Genomic DNA, 22,387 nt, shown 5'->3' with positions numbered 1-22,387 from the left:
AAGGTAGCTTGTTCTGCCATTAAATGACCGATGAGGAGAGAATGTGAACCTGCAGTGCTGCTTGTATTCCGTCCATGCAGTGGAATCAGTGTGACTAATGAAGAATTACATTCAGAAAAATAAATGTTTCTCTGTCCTTCCCTCCCTTAAATTCTCTCCAAGCCCAGTGTCTGATATAGCTTAAACAAAAACCTTAACTGAAGACCATGTTCAGTGTGGTAAAAGCTTGCACAATGTTAAAAAGTATGCGAATCTGAGATATGACAACATTCACAATGGGAATGATGGGAAACATGCGGTTTGGGGGGTTTAAAGTAAGGGAAATCTAATTTGTACGTTAAGTACCTAAAAGTGAATTAATATTCTCATTTGTGCTCCAGTTCATCTACAGGTTGTTCCTCTATCACTGCCTTTCCTCTCCAACATTGTGTTCCACCACACTGAACATTGTCCACATTATCACCCACCCACCCACCCAGTGCATATCACACGCAAATTACACTCCTTCCTCAATCACAAAACATGCACCAATAGGAGATACCACCCCTCCCACTCCCTCCACCACAAAGAAAAGTTATACCATTGCATTAAAACAACTGTAACTGCAAAAGAACTACACATTCAAGTACCTATTTGTCATATGGCACCAAGAGCAAGTGTACCACAATAACATTAACCAGCCAGCAATCTCTGTTAGGTCCTTTCTCTTCCAATACTGCCACTTCAGAAAGCACATTACATTTGCCATTAAATGATTGAATATATATACCTGTATGTTACAGGTTTGTATTTATAGCATATTTTAACCTCATCTAAATACTACACACACACACACACAGACAATGCATGTGTGTGCACACTGTAAAAGACTTGAGTTTTTTTCCTGACAAATATCCATCTCTAAAGCTTCCATCACTTTTTTAGTGCTTAGGTTAACACAAAAGACTCCTGGTAAACACAAACCCAACCTAAATCAGTAACTGCCCTGTGCCTTCAAGGTAAAGTCATTGAAGGTTGTTGTGGGGAAAGAGGGGGAAAAAGAAAAAGAACACCAATTCAGTGACTGCGAATTTAACTCTCAGTGTAGAACCCCTCCTCTTCAGCCTACAGTGTCCCTCCTTCAACTTCATACAGTGAATAGCCGAAACCAAAGTCTCCCAATATGTTGTAAAAGGTATATTTCAGGTTCCTCGTGTTGTTTTCTTTATCCATTTGTAACAGGACCACAGCAATAGTAATTAAAAAAAAAAAAAAAAAAAGTATACCAAAAAAAAAAAAGAAAGCATATTTTTAAGTAAATAAATGTTTACAATCTAAACTCCAAAAAAAAAGGTATTTTTGTTTTTTCTTCTTTTTTTAATATACACACACACACACACACACACACACACGATATCAGAGAGATAGAAAAAGGCAAGCTGTAGCATGAGCAGGATTGTGTGTGCGCATGTGTTAAGGATGAGGGGGCGGTTGGAATTCCTTTACCCCAAACCCTGTCTTTGGAACGCTGCTGTGTGCTATTGGGTGGGGGTGTTTCCCCCCCCCCCCCTTCTTTTTTTTTTCCAGATTAGGCCGCAATGAATACCATGGCTGGGAATTTAAGGGACAACAAACAAATCAAAATATTTCTGTCTATATAGATATCTCCCTATATATATTTTTTATATTTATGAATTTCATATACAGTTTCTATCTTTCTATAATATCTTCAACAACAGCAGGCTCAAAAGCTTATGATTCTGGCATTGTCTGCAAATGCAAAATGAGAGCTGAGTCTCTTCTGCCTCATGACGCAGCAGAGAAACTGAAGTTAAAACAACAAAAAATTTAAAAATAAGGCAGACAGAAGGGAAGAGTGACAAATCAAGTGACAAGATCCTGAAAGAGATGAGCAGACAAAAAGTAAGCAGACATGCAAGAGAGTCGCTATCACGCTCAAGTTTAATGTAGTTGCAGCTGGGCAAACCAGTCCACGTCCCATTTAAGTCTGGACATAATATCCAGGAGTCAAACTGGGATTTGGTGCCAGAAAGTCTCTCACATAAGTGCTCCCCTTATCGTCAGGTGTGGATTCTCAGGCTTTCAGACCCTGAATTTGAGGGTTTAACCTCAAGGTCTTTGGATAGTGATTCATTTAGTTATTTTTATTACATTTCTGTGAGTTCTGTAAGATGATCTCCAGTGAGCCATGTCCATTAATAAGTGAAGAGTTGGCTCCTGTTTGTGTACCAGTAACGCCCAGATCCTGAACTGGACAGTATAGCTTAAGGTGTGTAGTTGAGTTGCAGGCTTGTGTGGTCGATCAACTCCCCGTCAGGTGCAAGAAAAAGTTCACACTTCCAAACAAATAATGCCACAAACCACTTTAAGCCTTCTCAGTGTTTACAATGAATCCACAAGTGGTTGGTTTTGGTCGTGGCTGGCTGGCGAGTTATGAGGTCCTCCTTTCTCTCCCTCCCTCCCGCTCTCTCTGGTCTAAGCAAGGCACCACAGAACCCTAAAAGATTCAGACCTGTGACCTCTGTCTCTGCAAATCCACAAAAAAAAAAAAAAGAAAAAGAAAAAAGAAAACAAGGGGCAAGAGAAACTGTGCTTGTTGGCCTCTCCTCCTCGCTGTGTTTATATTGTAGATGTAGTTCTGGAGTCGGAACATGAACGCAGTGCCCCCCCCCATAGTTTGTCTATTTAAAAAATTTAAAAAAAAAAAAGGAACAAGAACAGTTTTGTAGTCCTCCACATTAGGTGTTTTTAAAACCAAGATTTCAGCTTCAGTTATTCTCAGTGTGGGGGGCGGAATGAATTACAGAAAAAATTAAAAGGTGACAATGAATGTAATCTCATGTGGAATAGTGGTCCTGTATTTTCGATCAGGCAGTTGTGCTGGACAGCTACCAGTGGTACTCCAATTCCGCTCCACTCTGCAAAAGGAAAAGAGGGAGAGGAGAAAACAGGGAAGCAAAGGAGAGTAAAATAGAGGAAGAAGAAATAAGAGAAAAGCCAGGAAACAAAGGAAGGAGAGAAGGGTGGGGAGAAAAAAAAAAAGAGACTTTTTATAAAAAGAAAAGAAAAAAAAACCTAAACAAAACATTTTAAAAGTAAAACTCAAGGATTTATTCCCCCAAACCCAGACTTGAAGGTCAGTTTTCCTTATGACCAACACAACTCAACAAAGAAACAACACAATATATTTACAATGCTGTTACAACAGCAGCGTGAGGCAGTAAACGTTTTCAACCTCAGTCTCCGGAGTCTTTCTTTAACATATTCCAACAAAACAACTCCAAGGCCTTCCGTCTTATTTCGAGGAGGGACACAGAAACACAGACTGTTGTATAGTTGCGTGCAGCTGCTGAAAGACTGAGTGAGACAGCGATGCATGCGTGTAGGAACAGTGCATGCGTGTTTGTATGCCTGTGACGTGAGAGGGGGGGACGGACAGGACTAGAAACACCTTTATCATTCATCCTCATCAGACCTCGACAATCATGTCTACAGACGTCCACATGAACACGCCTTAAACTCTTAAATGGAGCTCCACATGCAGGACAGCAGATCAGAGCAGGGAGTAGAGACAGATGAAGGTGTGACAGGGAGGATTTGTGTAGCAGGTCACCACTTACATGCCTGTAAGAATGTGTGTTTGTACACATGTGTGCATGTGTGGTTGTATGCATGTGTGTAGATGAGGGGTTGGAAAAGGGGGAGGTGGGGGTGTAACAGTTATATATGTGATCACTTACCAAATGAAACAGGAGGGCTGCGTTAATCAGAGGGTGAACACACAGTTAGACAATAGATACATCCCTTGTCAATGTGTATGTGACTACAGGTGCGTACCTTACTACACACCATGTGCAAAATATGTTTAAATGAAGGGTGCAACCAGCACTAATTGAGCTACTATGACATGCTTCTTTCTAGCAGCTGTGTAGGACGGCTTAGCCACTTAATGTAGACAAAGAAACCTGCCGAGGTTAAACTAGGATGGCTCTATTTGACAATGTTATGACAAGCAGCCTTGTTTCTTTCTCCTAACACCTAGCAGGTGGTAGCACTCAAAACTTTTTGTTACAGTGTACAGTCACACACAGAACCTACCCACTGTGGTTTTAAGGGGGCGCCAATATCCGTTTCATGTGTGCATTTCTTTTCCATGATTATGTGTACACAAAGCAAGCAATCACAGTACCTCTAACTCATTACAGAAAATCCAAGACAACACCATGAGGCAAATATCACATCCAGCTAACAGGACACACACACCCACACCACACAAGACCCCTTATATGCAGGTAGAGCTCTTTAAGGACACTGCAGTGCTTATCATTCTAAACAATACGATAGTGGCCTCAATCTCAGTGGGAGATTCTCTCACAGACACAAAATTTGTCAATCCTTTATAAACATTTACAAGTTCACACATGCAATACTGTAAGCCATTTACTGCAACAGGGGTCTCAAACATAAGGCCCAGGGGCCAAAATTGCACAGACAGACTCCAATCCGGCCCACTGGACGGCTATGATAAATGTGAAGGAAGACATAAATTTTGGACTTTTAACTATATTTTCATAAATTTAACAGACCCCCCCCCATATGGCCATTCGTACTATACCAAAAGTAATTAAGTGGCAAGTAAATAGTGAAAACAATCAAACATTTCTCTCTTTTTAAAATAAAATAAATGGGTCCACAAAAAAAGAAAAAGAAATCAGTTAATTGTGCAGTTAACTTCTTTATGTATCCCCTTTTTTCATGTCGTGATTGTCAAAGAACATGTTTGTGTGAAACATGCAGGCAGGTAACAACAGCTGCAAAAATCAAAGATTTAAAATTCTGTATTTTCCATCTCTGTAGAAAACACGGAACCCTTGGACAAAACTTGTTGGAGTGCAAACATTTCATAAGCACTCAAACAGTTTACCTCAATAATAATAATAATAGAAATAGAGAAACAGGCCTATATTTGAAAGAGGACAACAATAATAATACTGTTTATATAAACTGATTGTTTTTCCTACTTTATGGTTATAATGAGCTTATGTGTTGTAACCTGCAAATATAGATGCAGGTTAAAAACCTGGCTCAACAAGTGCCTTGGCACCCTCAGTCAATAACACACCATCCATTACCTCAAAGAACATGAAGCTACATCAATAGTTAGAAAAGAACACCAGGACATTTTTTAAACTTTCCAATAAACATTAGTGAAAAGCTTATTTATGCAATCCACCTCAAGTGAACTGGACCCATTATGTTCATTTCAGCTTTGCATGGTTCACAGTTCAAAACAATCTTTATTTTTCTTACACTGGTGCTTCATACAGCCCCTCAGTTTATTTAGGGTATGAAAATAGCCATCTTAGCTACCATCCCCTGTCAGAATTCCACAAACAGAATCTAAATCAGTCACTAAGTTTAGTCAATAACTTGAACAGCCTGTGTGTGCTGCTGGTGCCTTTATTATCTGACAAATAACACAGCTTGTGTAATACAACCCGTGTGTTTGTCCTTCAGTGTTGTTTACTCATACTAGGGCTGGGCGATATGACCCAAAATTCATATCTCGATATTTTTTACCTAGATGGCGATATAAGATATATATCTCGATTTTTTTTTTTTTAAAGCCATAAAGTAAGAACAAAAAGAGAGTTCTTAGTCAAAGCTGTGTCCCAGATGTCACACAGGCACTTTTATTAACATAGAGCATAGATGTACATAAAATTTACTCAAAAATAAATTATGAGCATTTATTAAATAATAATGCTCCATAAATAAAAGAAAACAAGGTTGTTTTTGTGCATAACAAAAAGCTCACAATTGTGCAGTCAAAATGTAAACTAAAAGACGCTGAGCACAATAACAAAGACAGATTTCACAGCTGCTCTGTTCCCAACTTCTACTCTGTGACTGACAGCATTGAGTTTGAAATCCTCTTCGTAACCACGTCTCTTAACAGGTGCCATTTATGGTCCTTATACACAGTAGGGTAATATTACGTTGAAGCACAGTACGTATCACTCCGCGAGGCTCCTCGGTAGCCGTAATGCTCTGACAGTCCATCAAGCGGTGCAGCTCCGTAGCTTACCAAAGTCGTACTAAAACATTTTTTGACAGATTGCTGAGCGCTGTGTACCACATAAAATCGGTTCGCAGCCATCAAGCACAACCAGAATTCATACATAAGGCGCGCTGTCAACTTTTGAGAAAATGAAAGGATTTTAGGCTGTGCAGCGCCTCTGGGCTGCATGGCGTTAGCGTGGTTAGCTCGTTAGCGTGGTTAGCTAGCTAACACGTTGACGGCGTCCAGCCCCACGCACGGGTCGATGCGCAGTAATTCATTAACGGAGATTTGCCGTGTCCGTCTTGTCGCTTCCTGCAGGTGAAGCGATGGGGGAGGAGGGGGAGTTGTATTCAGTGAAGGAGGGGCGAGGCCGAGTAACGTTGCGTAAAGACAAAAGTGGACGAAAGAGTGGAACTTGCGGCTCCACAAGTATAGCTTTAACGTAACATAGACTATATCGATATAAAAGATATTGTCACATCTTATATCTCGTATAAAAATATATCAATATTTTTTTAAAACTCGATATATCGCCCAGCTCTAACTCATACCCTAGTATTTTATTAGTCTACTATTTAGCACTAATTAGCAGTAGAGTGTGTATTGCACCAGTGCAGTCTACAAACTGTCAACTAAGTTTGCCAGTTGCTAGCTTAGTACACACCCTTATTGTCCAAATAAGGTCATTTCTGCCTCCAATACCAAAGTTGTGGTAGCCAAAATGCTTACACTGAAGTATTTAAAATGCAAAGTTTGAAACTAAAATATCCATTGCTATCTTTCATATACAGTCTATGGTTGTAGAAAAAAAAAAAAATTCACAGTAACAAAGGGTGTCTGTCTTTACTGGCAAATAAAAGTAAGTCATTACTTTCCTTGGGACATAATTTTGGATTCCATCTTTTATTCACATGCTGTATAAAACAGTGTCTACATGTGTCAACGGCGAATATGAGGACACAAATTTTAAAATGCTGACTAAAGTGGAAAACGTCTGCCAGTAGCAAAAGCAGAAGGTAATGTAATGAGTTAAACAGCACTGTCAAAGTCACTGCACAGTATCTCCTGTCACTTACAACCACTACAACATTTGAAAACCAGGCTTACAGGGGAAACCCTTTTATTAAACATTAAACTTGAACGCTTTAAATGGTGGATGTTCTTCTCTTCTATTTGCTGTTAGTATTTGCCTTTATCTGCTGTTATTTTATTGTAGATTTACTACCTCATTCAGTATGTGAATGGGTGTCAGTATGAGAGCGTGAATGCCTGTGTTCTTATTGGCAAATTTAAAAAATTTGCAACATCTACCATTCAGCAGCAAAGTAAATTTAGAAGCGTACATATCACATTCTCATGCTCAAACATGGGAAAACTTCTCATACCAGTGTCAGATAACTCCACTTAAAAGCCTAACTAAAGTGTCTTCATACACTTTAGTGTTAGGATAAAGAAAGCTCCAAGCAGAGGAGGCAAATAAAATAAACCATTAAAAAGAGCCTATTTGAAGCAGATAACCTGAAAATGAATGTCTTCACTTGCAACTTCATAGTTCCACTCAAACATTTCCTGACAAAGCTGTATCATCTTGCACCATGCGTAGAGAAAAACAGCATTTAACATAACTGAAAGGGGATGGGCTCAAAGCCACATCTTAAGTCAGTAATTTTATACTTTGTTTATAAATCACCAGCTTAGGCCACCACATGAGATGAATCAACATAAGATTAACAAAAGAAGATCTCCCACTGGTATTTCATGGGAATATGCTACACAGAGCGTACACACATACTCTGTGACTACATAATTAGCTGATCAACTGTTAATTTAAATGTACAACTACAGCCAACTAAGTGCACTTAAAGTCATACGTTAAAGAAACTTGAGACATAAGACAGTTGAAATCTCAAATTTGCCATGTGCCCTCAACATTTTTAGTATTTTATGTCTAAATGGTCAAAGACAAAGCACCTACGTTTCTATATACTGATACTTACTCCATCCTCCTCCCTGTATGGGTTCAGACGGTTGTATACTGCTTCAATAACACTGCGTCTGCAAGTGGAACACAGAAACCAAAAATTTCATAAGGTATTGGTTGGAGCCATCAATCAAAGCTACAAGACAGTGGAAGACTAAGTGGAGTAAAGGTGTAGCTGTTAAAAATAAATCAAATTGTAACATTTCTGTAATTATCACTGTCTGAGCACATAATGAAGTATTACAGATGTTTAACACTTTCATATTTTAATCATACATTTTAATAAATGTCAAATGGTGCTTACTTGCTGGCAAGACCACCCCCTGGTGGCAGAGGGGGCATGCCGCTGTCAGTGGACAGGTTTCTCATCACTGTTACCAGATCCGGAAACCCCTCCTCCCCTGGCCGAGACAGCATCTCTAAAACAGCAGCAGACATGTTGTTACACAAATCGGTATTAAAAGAGCTGATGATAGCCATGAACATCTGTGCAAAGACAGAGGAGGGAGAGCAGAGCAGCAGAAGGACAGAGACCAAAATTTGACAAATGAGGAGAAAGGAAGTGAAGATGGAAAACATACAAGTCAATTTGTGGAAGCCAGTGTATTTCTGAGACGAAGAGAGGGAGAAAGATGGTGACAGAAAGAGGCCTGCAACTGAGTTGGGAGTGGCATAAGGCCAAGATAATGTTCCGCCAGAGAATTCCTCCCTCTCTGTTTTGTTCTATTCCCTCTCTCCTCTGTCTTCCAGTATTAGACAGTACCCTAAGCCAAGCATCTAGCCTGCTTTACACAAACACTGTTTGAACTTCTGAACTGTACCTTCAAAAGTGGAATGATTTTGACCCATTTTAGAGTGCTTTTCAGCCAACATGAACTTACTTTAACACATAAAATAATTACCTGTCTTTTAATCTCAATTTCAGAGTCTTACGGTTCGATTTTAAGGCCTTATTTTTCTTTTCTTTTTTTATTTCAAGATGACACTGGTATCAGACAGGTAAAAACAAAAACTTTAAGGATTCATTTTAAGTTATTCCTCAGAGCTAAAATAAATAAATAAATGTATTTCTTAAGTGACCGGCATCTCAAACAACACATAGCGAACGAAGAGAGCTGACCAGAAAGGCTGCTCTGTATTCAAAGGGTCTTGTGCTCCCAGAGACATAAAAAAAAAATATGGGTTGCAATTAGAAAGAAGAAATGGGCAAAGAGTACAGGAAAGGAGAAGGAAATTCATTCCAACAAGACAGTAAATGCTTGAGTGAAGCAAGGGAGGAGAGGAACGGAGAGAGAATAAAGAGGGGAGATGCTCGCTGAAGTGGAAAAGGAGGTCATGATGGTGTCATTCTTCTGCTGTGAGCCTGAGCAAATTTGGCTGGAGGTTAGACAATAGCAAGTAGCAAGGTCAATCGAGGGAATATACAGATATGATGCACATTTTCAGTAGAAATAAGATGAGTGTAAATATGGGGGGGGGAAAAAACGTATAAAGGAAGGTTATCAATAAATCCCCAGCTGCCCATTTTCTTCCCCTCAATACCCTATTTTATGTGTAGAATTCATTCACACAAAGACAATTAATACGTTGAATAAATACATTGAATAAAACATTATTTTTCTCCATTCAGCCACTCTCACCTTCAACTCGAGACTCCAGGTAACTGTTGAGCTCAGTGTCTTTCCTCACAGCTTCCTCCGATACTTTGGGAGCATTGGGCAAACACACTATCACAACACTCATGTTATCCCGACTCCCCTAAAACAGGCCAAAGGACAGACGAATAAAGAAAGAGAAGAAAGAGCAGGTTAAGAGAAGATGTTGTATAGCTTGCATTTTTCATAGGGAATAAGTGACTGAATAACCTGCACTGTAACTCAGGGCCAAGTAGAACATGACGGTATCAAAAACATACAGTAAATAAGCAATAAAATGCATTTTCCCCCTCTATTATCTATTGAATTCAAGCAGATAACAGCTGCTGGTCAGGATTAAGGAGTAACCTGCAAGACTTGAAGCCATCTTTCAAGCATTTTGTACTTCAAAGCTCTGTACTTCATTCTTTTCATTTTTACTTTGTCCTGTTTTCAAGACTGCCAAAACAATTTCTCTGTCTCCTTTTTTTTAAGTAAGGGAAAGTTTACTGAGCCATTAAAGCAGTTACAAATAGCTCTTTTTCAACAAAAAAAAAAACCACATTCTCTAAAACTTTCTTCATCATATAGTGTTCTTCTCTGGCAGGAAATTCAAATGGACATCTTGCTGACAAAATTTTCTACACATGTACATTTCCATAGGTCAAAAGAAAGCAGAGGATGTCACAGCAAAATATACAAATGATAAACTCCAAAACAAATAAGTACATACCTTATGCAGACAGGTATCCACCACTTCATTGCAGACTTTCTCCAGATCATCACAGATCTCAAGCCTCGATTTCACAAACTCGCACAACTCCTCATTGGACATAACGTCCCAGATTCCATCACACGCTAAAATCACAAACTGATCCTGTTCTGGTGCCCGAACCATCACAAACACCTCTGGTTCAGGACTAACCAGCTGCTCTGTGGGACCCTTACCATCCACACACTTGTAATCATAGTCCCCCAAGGCCCTTGATACAGCCAGTGACCCATTAACCCTTTGAATCATCACTGAACCGCCAGCATTCTGGATGCGCTCTCTCTCACGTGGGTTGCAAGGCTTGTGGTCAAGTGTGGAGAAGCACACCTGTGAATTGCGGTAGAGAACTGCTCGAGAATCCCCACAGTTAATGAAGAAGAAATGATCAGGTGACAGAAGAATTCCCACTGCCGTAGAGCCACTGCGGTCCATGCCATTTCGAAGGTCGGAGAAGCTGCGCATGTGCTCATCTATTTTCAGGAAGCCTGTCCGGATGCCGGCTTTCACAGCCTCCACTGCAGGCGGAACTGGTACTGAAGCGTTGGAGCCGTCTGATCCAGACTGAGAGCCTTGTGTGTTTCCAGCCCCTAAGCTAGCGGTGATTATGTGCTCAAGAAGATGCTTGGAGCAGTAATTGGCAACTTTAGAGCCTGCGTGGCCATCGTACACAGCAAAAAAGGACCAGTCAGTCATACCAAGGGCTGGAAGGCCCAACACAGCTGTATGAGCATCCTCCATCTCCACCCGCCAGCCCTGCATGGAGCTTAGCCCATAGCGCAGGCCATTGCCCTCGCCATGTGAGTTGTACTTCTCTGTTTTGGGCTTGTCCAGGAACGCACCCATGGCTCTGCCCTGAGAGACCCACTGCTAGCTGTTGGAGAGGAAAAACAAAAAGAAACAAGGGACAGAGAAAGAAAATCAGACAATAAATCAGTACTGAACAGTTAATTATGTTTCTACTATGCTGGTAGATTACAATACAGAGTCTTAATTATTCACTGCCAAGACTGTGTTTGGTAGATTTCAGGAAAAGTGCAGAAAATGCTGTTTCAAGTAAAGCACATAACTTTTCACTATTCATAATGTGTTCTCAATCTCTACTAGATTTATAGTAGCATTGTGTGAAAGTTGCTTGCTGACACTGCATTCAGTTTATATACAACAGCATTTGGGTAGTCAAAAAAACAAAACAAAAAACTTGATACTCAGATATTAATTCACACTAAAATTAATATTGAATTAGATACTCATTTGGAATAACACTGATACAAACAGTGACTTTGTTGCCTCGTCCAGCAGATGCATACCTTCACACAGCACTGCTGCACGCAGACATACACGCACCTCCTCACCTCATTAACATAATATTCATAACACTGAGCAACACTTTACTGACCCCTTTAAATTCCTAAAGTTCCACTACAGTATTAAAGAGTTAAAAACGTTAACCTGACTGGCACAGATTTTAACATTAGCCGTTTGTTTAACCATTAGCAATTACCCAACAGCCACATTAGCCCCCTGTTATCATTAATAAAGTAACTTTTCTACTTTTACAACAATTTATTAAAATGTGTTCATTTCCTTTTTGTTTTAGCCAGCTGTGTGGTCAGTTTTAAAATGCAGGTAGTGAGTGGTTATATCTTTTACAGCAATCAACTTTTTTGATCATAAATCATACCATGTTTTAGCTTTAGCATACTGTTTTTCCTTCTACAACAACTAAATTATTTAGATGTGTGAGCTATTGTGTTGTACCTGGTTATATTACCTGCATTTTACCATCACCATCTCAAATGAAATTACATTTTCCCTTGAGTATCAAAAACAGTACGGAGTATCAGTATCACGTTTTGATATTCCAGTATGGTCACAACCCTTATCAGCATCAATACTAGGGCTGGGCCATATCATACCATTCACGGTAATACCGGTATAATGTTGGGCAACGATAAGAAAATGAAATATCGCGATAGAATATGGGTAAAACACGCATGCGCAGTGCCTGTGTTTTCATACGCACATGGCGGAAAAAGCATGGTGGCGACGGAGAATGAGAAGGGCGAAAGCAGTTCGTTGAATGAAACGGATGAACCAGAATTGGTTTGTAAAAATGCTGCAACTTCAGTGGTGTGGCACTGGTTTAGCTTTCGTCCGTCAGATACACAACAAAGCACTATTTTTGGTAGAGCATGCTAGTGGATTGTCATTATTACAGTGTTCTTTGGAAAATACGGCACACTTAAAATCAATCCTTTGATTTTTCTGAAAATCGACAGTGCCCCTTATTAATCCCGTGTGCCTTATGTATGAATTCTGGTTTTGTTTACTGACTTCAAAACGATTTTATGTGGTACATGGCGCTCGAAAATCTGTCAAATGTTTTAGTACGACTTTGCTAAGCTACGGACCCGCACCGCTTGATGGATTGTCGGAGCATTATGGCTATCGTAGGCAGGAGCCTCGCGCAGTGATGCGTACTGTGCTTCAACATAATATTACCGTATTGTGTGTGTATAACCTCTTTTTAAGTTTTGTGGATATTATACATGGTTATGCTGAGGATATGTCGGCCAATTTCCACTGGAAATGCCTTTTGGTTAAACTGTCAGCAAGGAATTTGCATTTGCACTGTTAAATTTTTATATAACTTTAATGCACATAAAAAACAGCTGCTTGTTTAAGTGAAAATACATTGTTGGGTTTTTTTGCACTAATAAAGTTGTGGAGTTGTAAAGTATTTTGTCTAGTGTCAATTATATCGTCAGTTATATCGTTATCGCAAATTTTCAAATGTATATCGTGATAATTATTTTTGGTCATATAGCCCTGCTCTGCTCAATACATGATAAATACACACGGACTCATTCCAAACCATCCATGAGAGATTTGTATTAGAAAGACCTTAACGGATAACTGCCAGTCATACCAACCATTAATTTTTGAGAAAAACTAACTGGACAATATTAAAGTTTCAATCTTCATGATTACTAATGATATTAGGAAAGGTTGTAGAAATCGTGAAGGAATATATAAAGATTTGCATAATATAACTAGGAGAGGACAAATAGTGTTCTCTTGCAATATATTCATGATTTTGAAATGTTACCATTTCTTTGGTATCTACCCATCTTTGACTGCTTTACAGCCATCATCTCCTCTTCTAACTAGTGCTGGGTGATATGAAAAAAAGTTCTTTAGCCAAAATAAACAGCTTACAAATCTCACATGGCTTTGGCATATTCTGAAAACACAAAGACTACAAATATCCCCACAGATATTTAAGGAGAATATTTAACTTTTGAGTTGCTGGAAATTTTCTTCCTGTGTTTCTTATACTTTCTATGTAAGGCTTAAGGAACATATCAACTGTTTCTTATTTCTTATTGGTGATCACTGCACACCACATCCACAAATAGCAGCTACTTAGATTTATCCTTAAAGAGACAGAAGAAAGTTTAAAAGCTTCTCTGGGTAGCCAGAACTGCCTTCAAAAAGCATTAACAAACTTCACAGAGTGTTCAAGAGGATGCGTTATCTATCAATAACTGCACCTGCATTAGCTAAATGCACAGCAGCATTACGCTGCTGGATAGCAGAGAGAAATTCTCTATCCAGTCTGTTTATTGGTTATGCAATGAGAGAACATTAACTTTTACAGTCTTATTGATTGTCACACTGCTTAATGGAATCTTAGCCACGGAAATTGCACAATAACCCATACCTTATATCTGAAAATATCAATAAGTGCTACTTACAAGTAAGTTGCAGGCATACTCAAAGGATGGTGTCTGTTAATGTACATGTGGACAGAGCTAAAAGGTTCCTCTCAAAAAATAAAAATAGATAAGTGCCCGCTATTTGCTATTAACTTATGATTTAAAGTCAAATCTAAAAAAACACAGATTTCATCAACAAAATGACACGTATGAATGCTAACTAGACATAGATGAAGGGGACTCAGTGAGTGAGTCACCCTCATCTACATATGAAGCATTTAGACCGCCTTGTATACTCATCTTTCCCCCACCTAACTAAAAGAACAGAAAGGCTTCAAAGACAACTAATATCACGCTACACTGCCAGGCTGACAGCATGCACCTCACTCACACATCACACTTTATCTATATTATGCTGTTTAACTGCTGGAAGCCAAAACTGTACTTGAAATTAACATTTGATTAATTGAACAGCCCTACTGTGTGTCAAAGTAGCGCACAGTCAAATAGTTTGGTTCTTTGGGAATTGTTTTGGAATTAATGAATGAATAATAAGCAAATGTGATTTTTGAGCAATTGTGACAGCACTACAATCAAGTAACAGTTTGAGCTGTGCACTGGCAGGTGCATCTCATTTCATTTTTATAGCTAAAGCTCCAGTCCTACTGTCCTAGAAATTTGCCTGTAACATCTCAAAAACACATATTCCCCAACCAACTGCAAGTGGCTGCTGGCTGATACAAGGTGAAATTAGTTGGCAAGATATATATGGCAGTGTTTGCAAAATTTCCACCGATGGGTGATGTATTCGCGCATGGGTGGGGCAATGTAATCATGCACGGACTGATTTGCGCGTTTACAATACAGAAGTCCAAACATAGACGAACTAACTAAAAAAAAAATACTGTTAGCATTAACGCGGGTTAAACACGGTCATCACGATTTTAACGCTCTCAACCCATCTGGAGCGCAGAATGAACAATATTTGGACAAACTGCCGAAATGTGTTGACAGAGACATTTCAGGGATTTTGACTCAGTTTACGCTCCAGATGGGTTCATTGTTAATCGCGTTAGTCGTGATGACAGCGTGTTAATGCTGACAGCACTAAAAAAAATAATAATAAAGTCACCAATTTGGGATTTCTTTGGCTTTCTTTAAACCAGATGAAAGAGGTAAACATAAGGATGTAATCAAAGCGGTGTACCACTTGTGCAGACATATAGTGTGAGCAAAGTACTCAAACACGACTAACTTGCATGAGCATGTACGTGTCCACCATCCAGCTAAGTATGCTAGGCTATCACCAGCTTCTGTAGCTTTATCAACAAGCATTTGGGCACACTCTGAAGAGGGTGCATTTGCTCGCAGATGAAAGAGGGTGCTGTTAAAACAGCGCTATCATTTTTTTTTTTTCTGTTGACTGCTTCTATTAGGCTCCACCATTATTAGCAAACTTACTCATGGGCAAATAAATAAATAAATAAATGGCCCTTGTAAAAACTATCAATGATAGGCTCAGCCTGTTGTCAGTAGTCGATATATTCGTCCAGTCGCCCAACCCTAAAGCATACCCATAAGAAGCCAGCAAAGTACACCCCAGAGTAAAACAACCACAAGATCCCTTCTTTGTAATGATCAAGGGTTTGGGTTTTTTAAATTATGTATGATGTAACCAGTGGATAAACTTTTGAAATTAAGAAAATACTTTTCCTTCAAACTTCTGCTTTCTATAATGATTGAAAGGAGTCTAATCTGTTTTTAATTTTTATAAAGAATCCTTCTTTAAAAGAATTCATTTTTTTTTATCTTCTGATCTTTAAGACATAAATAATGCTTATCCAAGTTTCTCCCTCTTTACTGTGCCAATGGTTTGTTATCAAAGCGTTTGATGTGACTTCCAAAATTTAGATGATATTCAACAGGTGCATGACAGACAAATACACTTGGTCACTGATCACATATCAAAGGGAGGAAAAGCATCAGTAGTCCAGAACACTTGAATTATTACCTTGACGACAAATGCAGTCACACACAACACTGAGCAGATATCAAAGCAATTTCCACAATCACCAAATAACATTATTTGCTCTCACCTATGCTGCAACTACATACACATCACGTGTACCATACCTGGCTCAAAGTGGGCCTTTAACATTTGACTGCTTACACAGGTAAAGCAGAGTCTGTATTCAAACTTGAATGTGTATCATATGCCAAAAAATAGACTTTTTTGGCATATGATACACATTCAAGTTTGAACCACTTAAAACAATTTTTTTTTAATTCATTAAAAATATTTTATTACAGTCCTGATAACTGCCGTTTGGTTAAAAGCCTAAATCTTTGGCAGTTGCCAATTCCCCAGGCCACTGGTGTTCATTAAAAATAAATACCAGCATAGGTAATTTGTACACCACAGACTGATGTCACCCAAAGTCTGATGTCTCCATGGCTACCCAGCTTGGAGTGGCAGCTGAGTGGTTGTCATAGCAACAGTGGTAGCGGCCAGACGTGACTGCACATGAACTACCACATGTATGTCTGTCTGAACATTCATGTAGTCTATGAAGGTGACAAAAAAGCAGAGGCGGGATTTGCTATGATTTACTAGGCCAAAATGTTTTTCCCCACTGGTTTCTGTTTGAGGCGCCCCAGAAAAACCACCACTCTCAGCTTCAGGATAGCTTTAACAAGTTAACTCAATTTAACAGTCAGCTGCTGATAGGATCCACGCAGGGTGAGATTAGCTCGTCAAATGCAGACCACAGGCTTAACACAGTGAACTATTACTAATGTCTTACAGCTCTCTCTCCTGACTCGATGACATGAAAGGTACAGTGTGTGATATAATGGCCAATCTACCCTTAGAAGTCAGCATCACCTTACTAAACTACTGTACTGTTGTTTTGTGTGGGGAAAAAGACATGATGATAATATTAGACTGATAGGAAATGCAGCATGGTAGCAGTGTAGCTTGCTGTAGAGGTGCTGTACCATGCTGAGGAGCTGATTAAGGGGAAATTAAGGTAAAAAGTAAAAGCCTGAATGGGATATTAGCCCATGACAATATACCACTGCTGCACCCTTTCTTTAGTTGGACACAACTAAAGTAGTGGAGTTAGGAAACAAAAAGTTAACCCAACAACTATACTGTAATGCAACATATTTAAAGGGAGCATGGAAGTCATCAACTTCAAAGCTAACTCAATAAAGGAAACACCTTAGTGCTGTTGATTTATTCTTATGAACTGACATGGCTGCATTACCACCTCAAAAGTAACCATTGGTCATATTTCTTTCCCAAAGTATTCACTTTTCTTTTTAAATCTTATTTGTGTTCAGATTTATATTCCTATCCTCTACCTGGAGAAATTTGCTATAACCCCATAGCAGAGCCCAACAGCTCTGCTGTTGTATGAACTAAGTAAAATCCATTCTGAAGACTGACAGTAGTTCCAGGGCATCATGAATTGAACTTTTGCAAATTATGCTCATGTTTGGAAAGGACGATTATTCGGCATATGCCAACAACTTGTGACTGATAAGTTGTTAAATGTCTGTCACTGTCAGATTTACCAAAATATCAAGATGGCAATGGCAAATAGTTGAAGCTTAAGGCATCATAGTTTAACTAAGAAAGCTATGACCACCTTAGATCACAATACCAAAAACAAATTATATAAAATAAAATAAAAACACATGCAGCTAGTCAATATTTATAAAAAACAAAAAACAAAACCCAAAACAAACTGAGCTGTGACTGTTATAGCTTAACTCTACAATTGAGTCCATCTCTGAAGAGAAAATCCACAACATACAGTTTCTACTAATGTGCTTATATTGACTTTTAGCCATGAATCATCTTTTTGCTAGTACCCATTAGCCACATCCACATTTGATGATTTTATAAAGAAGGCAGTGAACAGCTGGTATAACACACTGTTCTCAGTTATGATTAAAAAGATTAAAACAACTTTACCTCAAAAAAAGTTTCTGATTTTTTTTTTTTTTTTAAACAAATTTGACAAGTGAAACAAACAGATCCCCCCTCTCTTTGCTGACTCATCTTTGAAGCTGTCAATTTCCTGGAACAAGTGTCCTTTGAACAGATGATGGGGATGTCTGTCCAGACCAAAGCGATTGAAAGTACACGTGTCATGTCATACTGGACTGCAGGTGCTTTCTCTGCAATATACTGTGCTGTGAAAAAGTGCCCCCCCCCCCTTTCCTGATTTTTTTTTTTCTTCCATTTTTGTAACACGTTTCAGATCATCAAACTTATAATATTAGACAAAGATAACCTGGTTAAATACAATGATGACTCAATTTATTAAGGAAAAAAAAATACTGAGACCTACCTGACCCTATGTGTGAAAGTAATTGCCCCCTAAACCTATTAGCTGGTTGTGCCAGCATTGGCAGCAATAACTGGCAATGAGGCTTTTTCTGTGGAGGAATTTTGTCCCACTCTTCTTTGCAGAATTGTTTTAATTCAGCGACACCAGAGGGATTCAAGTCTGGGCTTTGGCTAGGCGACATCAAAACCTATATTTTCTCTTTGGTTTTTTTGAGACGTTCAGAGGTGGACTTGCTGGTGTGTTTTGGATCATTGTCCAAATCCTGAAGCAACAAACCACCAGAGAAGTCGCTTGCTTATTGTTGAATCATGATCTCTGACTTTACAGAGTGTGCTGCAATTCTGTTCTGGGTTATTTTGTGACCTCCTTGATGAGTAACTGATGTGCACTTGGAGTAATTTTGGTCGAAAGCCCCTGAGAATCTTCACCACTGTTTAAAGTTTTCTCCATTTGTGGATAATGGCTCTCACCGTGGTCTGCTAGGTTCCCAAAGTTTTAGAAAGGGCTTCGAAGCACTTTCCAGACTGACAGATGCCAGTGACTTTGTTTTTCTGCTGTTCTTGAGTTTCTTTAGATCGTACCATGATGTGTTGCCTTTTGAGCTCTTTTAGCCTACTTCACTTTGTCAGACAGGTTCTATTTAAGTGGTTTCTTGATTCAACATTATATATTTCCTCAGGTTAGCTTTGTCTAATATTAAAATTTGTCTCATGATCTGAAACATGTAAATGTGAAAAATGGGTTAAAAAAATTAAGAAATCAGACAGGGAGCAAATACTTTTGCATTGCACTGTGTACATGTACCTCTGTTTTCTCATCATTTCTCAACTCTCAGAAGTGGCAAAATGATGAGGGACTTTAAACATAGGAGTACTTAAGCATGCACTAAAACCACTTTCAGTTCCTTTGGGATACATTATAAAAACACGTGCACAGCATTTACATAACCCCACAAGCTGATTCAAGAATCTTAACCAATACTATCACCCTGTTCTGAGACATAAGCAGAAACACAAATTAATCTCTCAGTTATTCAAGGCTTGCCACTACATCTGAGCATGCATCTGCGTGTGAACCCTTTCAGTTCACACTAACGTAACCACATGGGTATAGATAAAGGCCTTTGGACAAGCCCATGCACCTAGTGCAGTCATAGGCTAAAAGAGCATGGCTATTGCAGGATTTCACATCAAGGTGCCAACACAAACATGCCACTGATGCTGCTGCCATTTCTGGAATACACCGTCACACAAACACACTGCCACACACACCAACAACCCAATAAAAGTACCCACAACAAGGCAATAAAACAAGTTAATCCCTGTACTGGAGCTTCATGGGAGCAAATGGGAATAGAAGCATAAACCTAGACTCTACTACGTACATTGTTAGTAAACAATATGTTGACGTTTGAAACAAAAGCTAGCTTTATGCTAAGCAGTAACCAGAATAACACACATTAAAACTAGTTCCACGTAAGTCGCACCTGTTGCAAATATTCATGAATCAGATTAAAAATAATTTTAGTGGAGAAAAACTGTCGACACATGCCACAAGCAAATAAAGACAAACCAAACCTTCTCGGATCACATGGATAGACCCAAACGTTGGAATGATAATCATTAATCCGCCAGCAGAGCGATGCTGATAACCCATTTGAATATTGACAAGTGCGTGAAACGCTCCAATTAATGTGAAAATCACCTGAATGGAGCTCGGGCGTGTTAGTAAGTGTGGCTACACCGGCGTCAACGACAATATCGTACTCCCTGTCCAAATAAAGACATATAAATAACGGTACTTTGAGATCCTGAAGTAAAATCAAGCCAATTCTCGATTCTCGTTACCTAAAACAGAGGCCACTCTGGTTAGCTAACTTCACTAGCTAACCAGCTAGCGAAGTTCACAGTTGTCAAACTGTTTGCCTAACGTTACACGTTAGCGGGTCGCTAGCCAGTGTAGATTCGTTGCTCATTCCGAGTACCAAGTGTTACTTACTGCGTATGAAAGGAATCTCTCACTCTCAGTCTCCCTCTATCAGCCCCTCTTCTCGTGATCACGGTAGAAATGCTAAGACACCCAGCGTTGTTGTGATAGGCTTAGCAGTCCTTAATATTAGCCACTTTCGCTTCTCGGCCCCTGTTCGTCAGTTAGCTTTGAGTAAGCTAGTCAGCGTTTCACACGACCAGTTCTCCTTTCAACATGTCTCTGCATCGACGTAAGGCTTTTACATACATGTTTGGCACTGTAATACCAGGGAGCGCCAAATATATCGCTCTTACTTAGGCTGTCGGTTCAAAAGAAAATACGCTTGGTTCGGCAGGATTTATCTATGATTGAACACCTAGCTAATTTTTGCTAAAGCTAAACGTAAAAAGGTAGATGACGTTCTTTTTCAGCATCCAGTTTTTGGGAGGGGCAAGACTATCGCTCTCTTCTGTGATTGGATAAAAACTGATTCGAAGCTGAGATACGATTGGTCAGCTAATGTACCAGTCAATTTGTTTCTCTAAAAACATAAACTGTGAAAATCCAGCTTTTATTTGCCTTTGGTGAGATTATGAGATTTATAATTTCTCCTCAGATCATATGCTGTTTTCAGAAGAGAGGTGCCTGCGTGCCATAAATAGCACAGTTCGGAAGTAATTGATAAAAACGGTGCAACACCCCATTTAGTTGTTGCCAGTTCCATTGCCCTGTAACACTTAGTACTGATCACCCCCACAATATTAAAGCCAAGGACAAATGGAGTAAAGAGAATTACTCCTTTAGCTACAATATTCATGGGACTGAGCTATGGAAAGTATCAGTGTTACCAATTACCTAATCACAGCCACAGGTCAAGCAACACATGGCACTCCCCAAAGGCTGTGCCTACCCCTAGCAGGACCCTGCAAAAAGCACTAGGTTCTGACCTGCATACAAACTACCAAGATTGCAAGTCTATGGAGGCTTCTCCTCGCAATGAACAAGAAGTAAAGGATCTAAATATCCAGTTGCCAAACAGAACAACCATGGGATCTGGTGTCCATACCCCAACTGATCCAAACTCTTTTGTCAACATACAGGACATCTTCATGGCATTAGACATGTGGCTTTAATATTGTGGCCAAGTGAGACATTGTTAATTGCACCTTGAGGAAATCTAGGAAGAAATGGACTGAAGGTTGTCTTTTATAACCGAAACTCTAATGTGTGAGGCAAAATGGTTACATAGACAATGGAAATTTACATTCTAAGTAGTAAATTCAGTCATTTGTTACCCACTCTGCTATGGATCACATAGTGAACGTTTTTTAAATCCACTCCAAATTAATATCACAACAACTTTTTGGGTTGCTAAGTCGTAAAAACTATCTTCAAATTATCTTCCATGTAAAAAATGATCATCAATCTTCAGACTGACGATTCCTCCAAGCCATTAAGTAAATATTAGTAAGAAATTTCCATCATCAAACATCAGTTACCTCTAGACCTTACTTACTTAGCACTTAGTTCCTCCTACGCCGGGCGGCGCATCGGGCAGCTAGTGATCTCCATTGATGTCGGTCAGCAGCGACAGCCCATTGGGCCCAGCTCTATGAGCCCAAACGGGCATGTTGGCTGTGGAGGGTCTTATTAATTTAAATAAATTGCTGAGTTGCACTCAGAAGGTATTGTTGAGGCAGTGGTGCTTTTATGATGACCTGCAATTAAAGTAATTTGTTCGTATTTAATGTGGAGGTGAATTTAACATTCATTTTCAAATGAAAACATAAACACTCCTTCCTCTCTTTTGCAGTATATACTGTGCTCAACATGACGTCATCACGTTGGTGCCTTTGTGTCTCTCTGTGCACTTTTAAGTTATTGGGAA

General features: G+C 39.3%; 1 protein-coding gene across 2 annotated transcripts; it reads right to left on the bottom strand.

Annotated features, from left to right (window-relative positions):
- Positions 1 to 1,365: 1,365 nt before the first annotated feature.
- ppm1ba (protein phosphatase, Mg2+/Mn2+ dependent, 1Ba) lies at positions 1,366 to 20,969 on the bottom strand. 2 transcript variants are annotated; one of them, XM_026190075.1, is made up of 7 exons: positions 20,530 to 20,969; positions 10,413 to 11,322; positions 9,686 to 9,803; positions 8,350 to 8,464; positions 8,062 to 8,119; positions 3,741 to 3,757; positions 1,366 to 2,918 (listed from the first exon to the last, which is right to left on the bottom strand). In XM_026190075.1, coding segments are annotated over exons 2-7 (1,191 nt in total). In that variant the 5' UTR covers positions 11,295 to 11,322; positions 20,530 to 20,969; the 3' UTR covers positions 1,366 to 2,917. The 2 variants fall into 2 exon arrangements, with proteins under 2 accessions (XP_026045860.1, XP_026045859.1); XM_026190074.1 differs by lacking the exon at positions 3,741 to 3,757.
- Positions 20,970 to 22,387: the final 1,418 nt, after the last annotated feature.

Source organism: Astatotilapia calliptera, chromosome 13, assembly GCF_900246225.1.
Source record: "Astatotilapia calliptera chromosome 13, fAstCal1.2, whole genome shotgun sequence".
Lineage (NCBI taxonomy): Eukaryota > Metazoa > Chordata > Actinopteri > Cichliformes > Cichlidae > Astatotilapia > Astatotilapia calliptera.
This window is presented reverse-complemented; position numbering and strand designations above follow the sequence as displayed.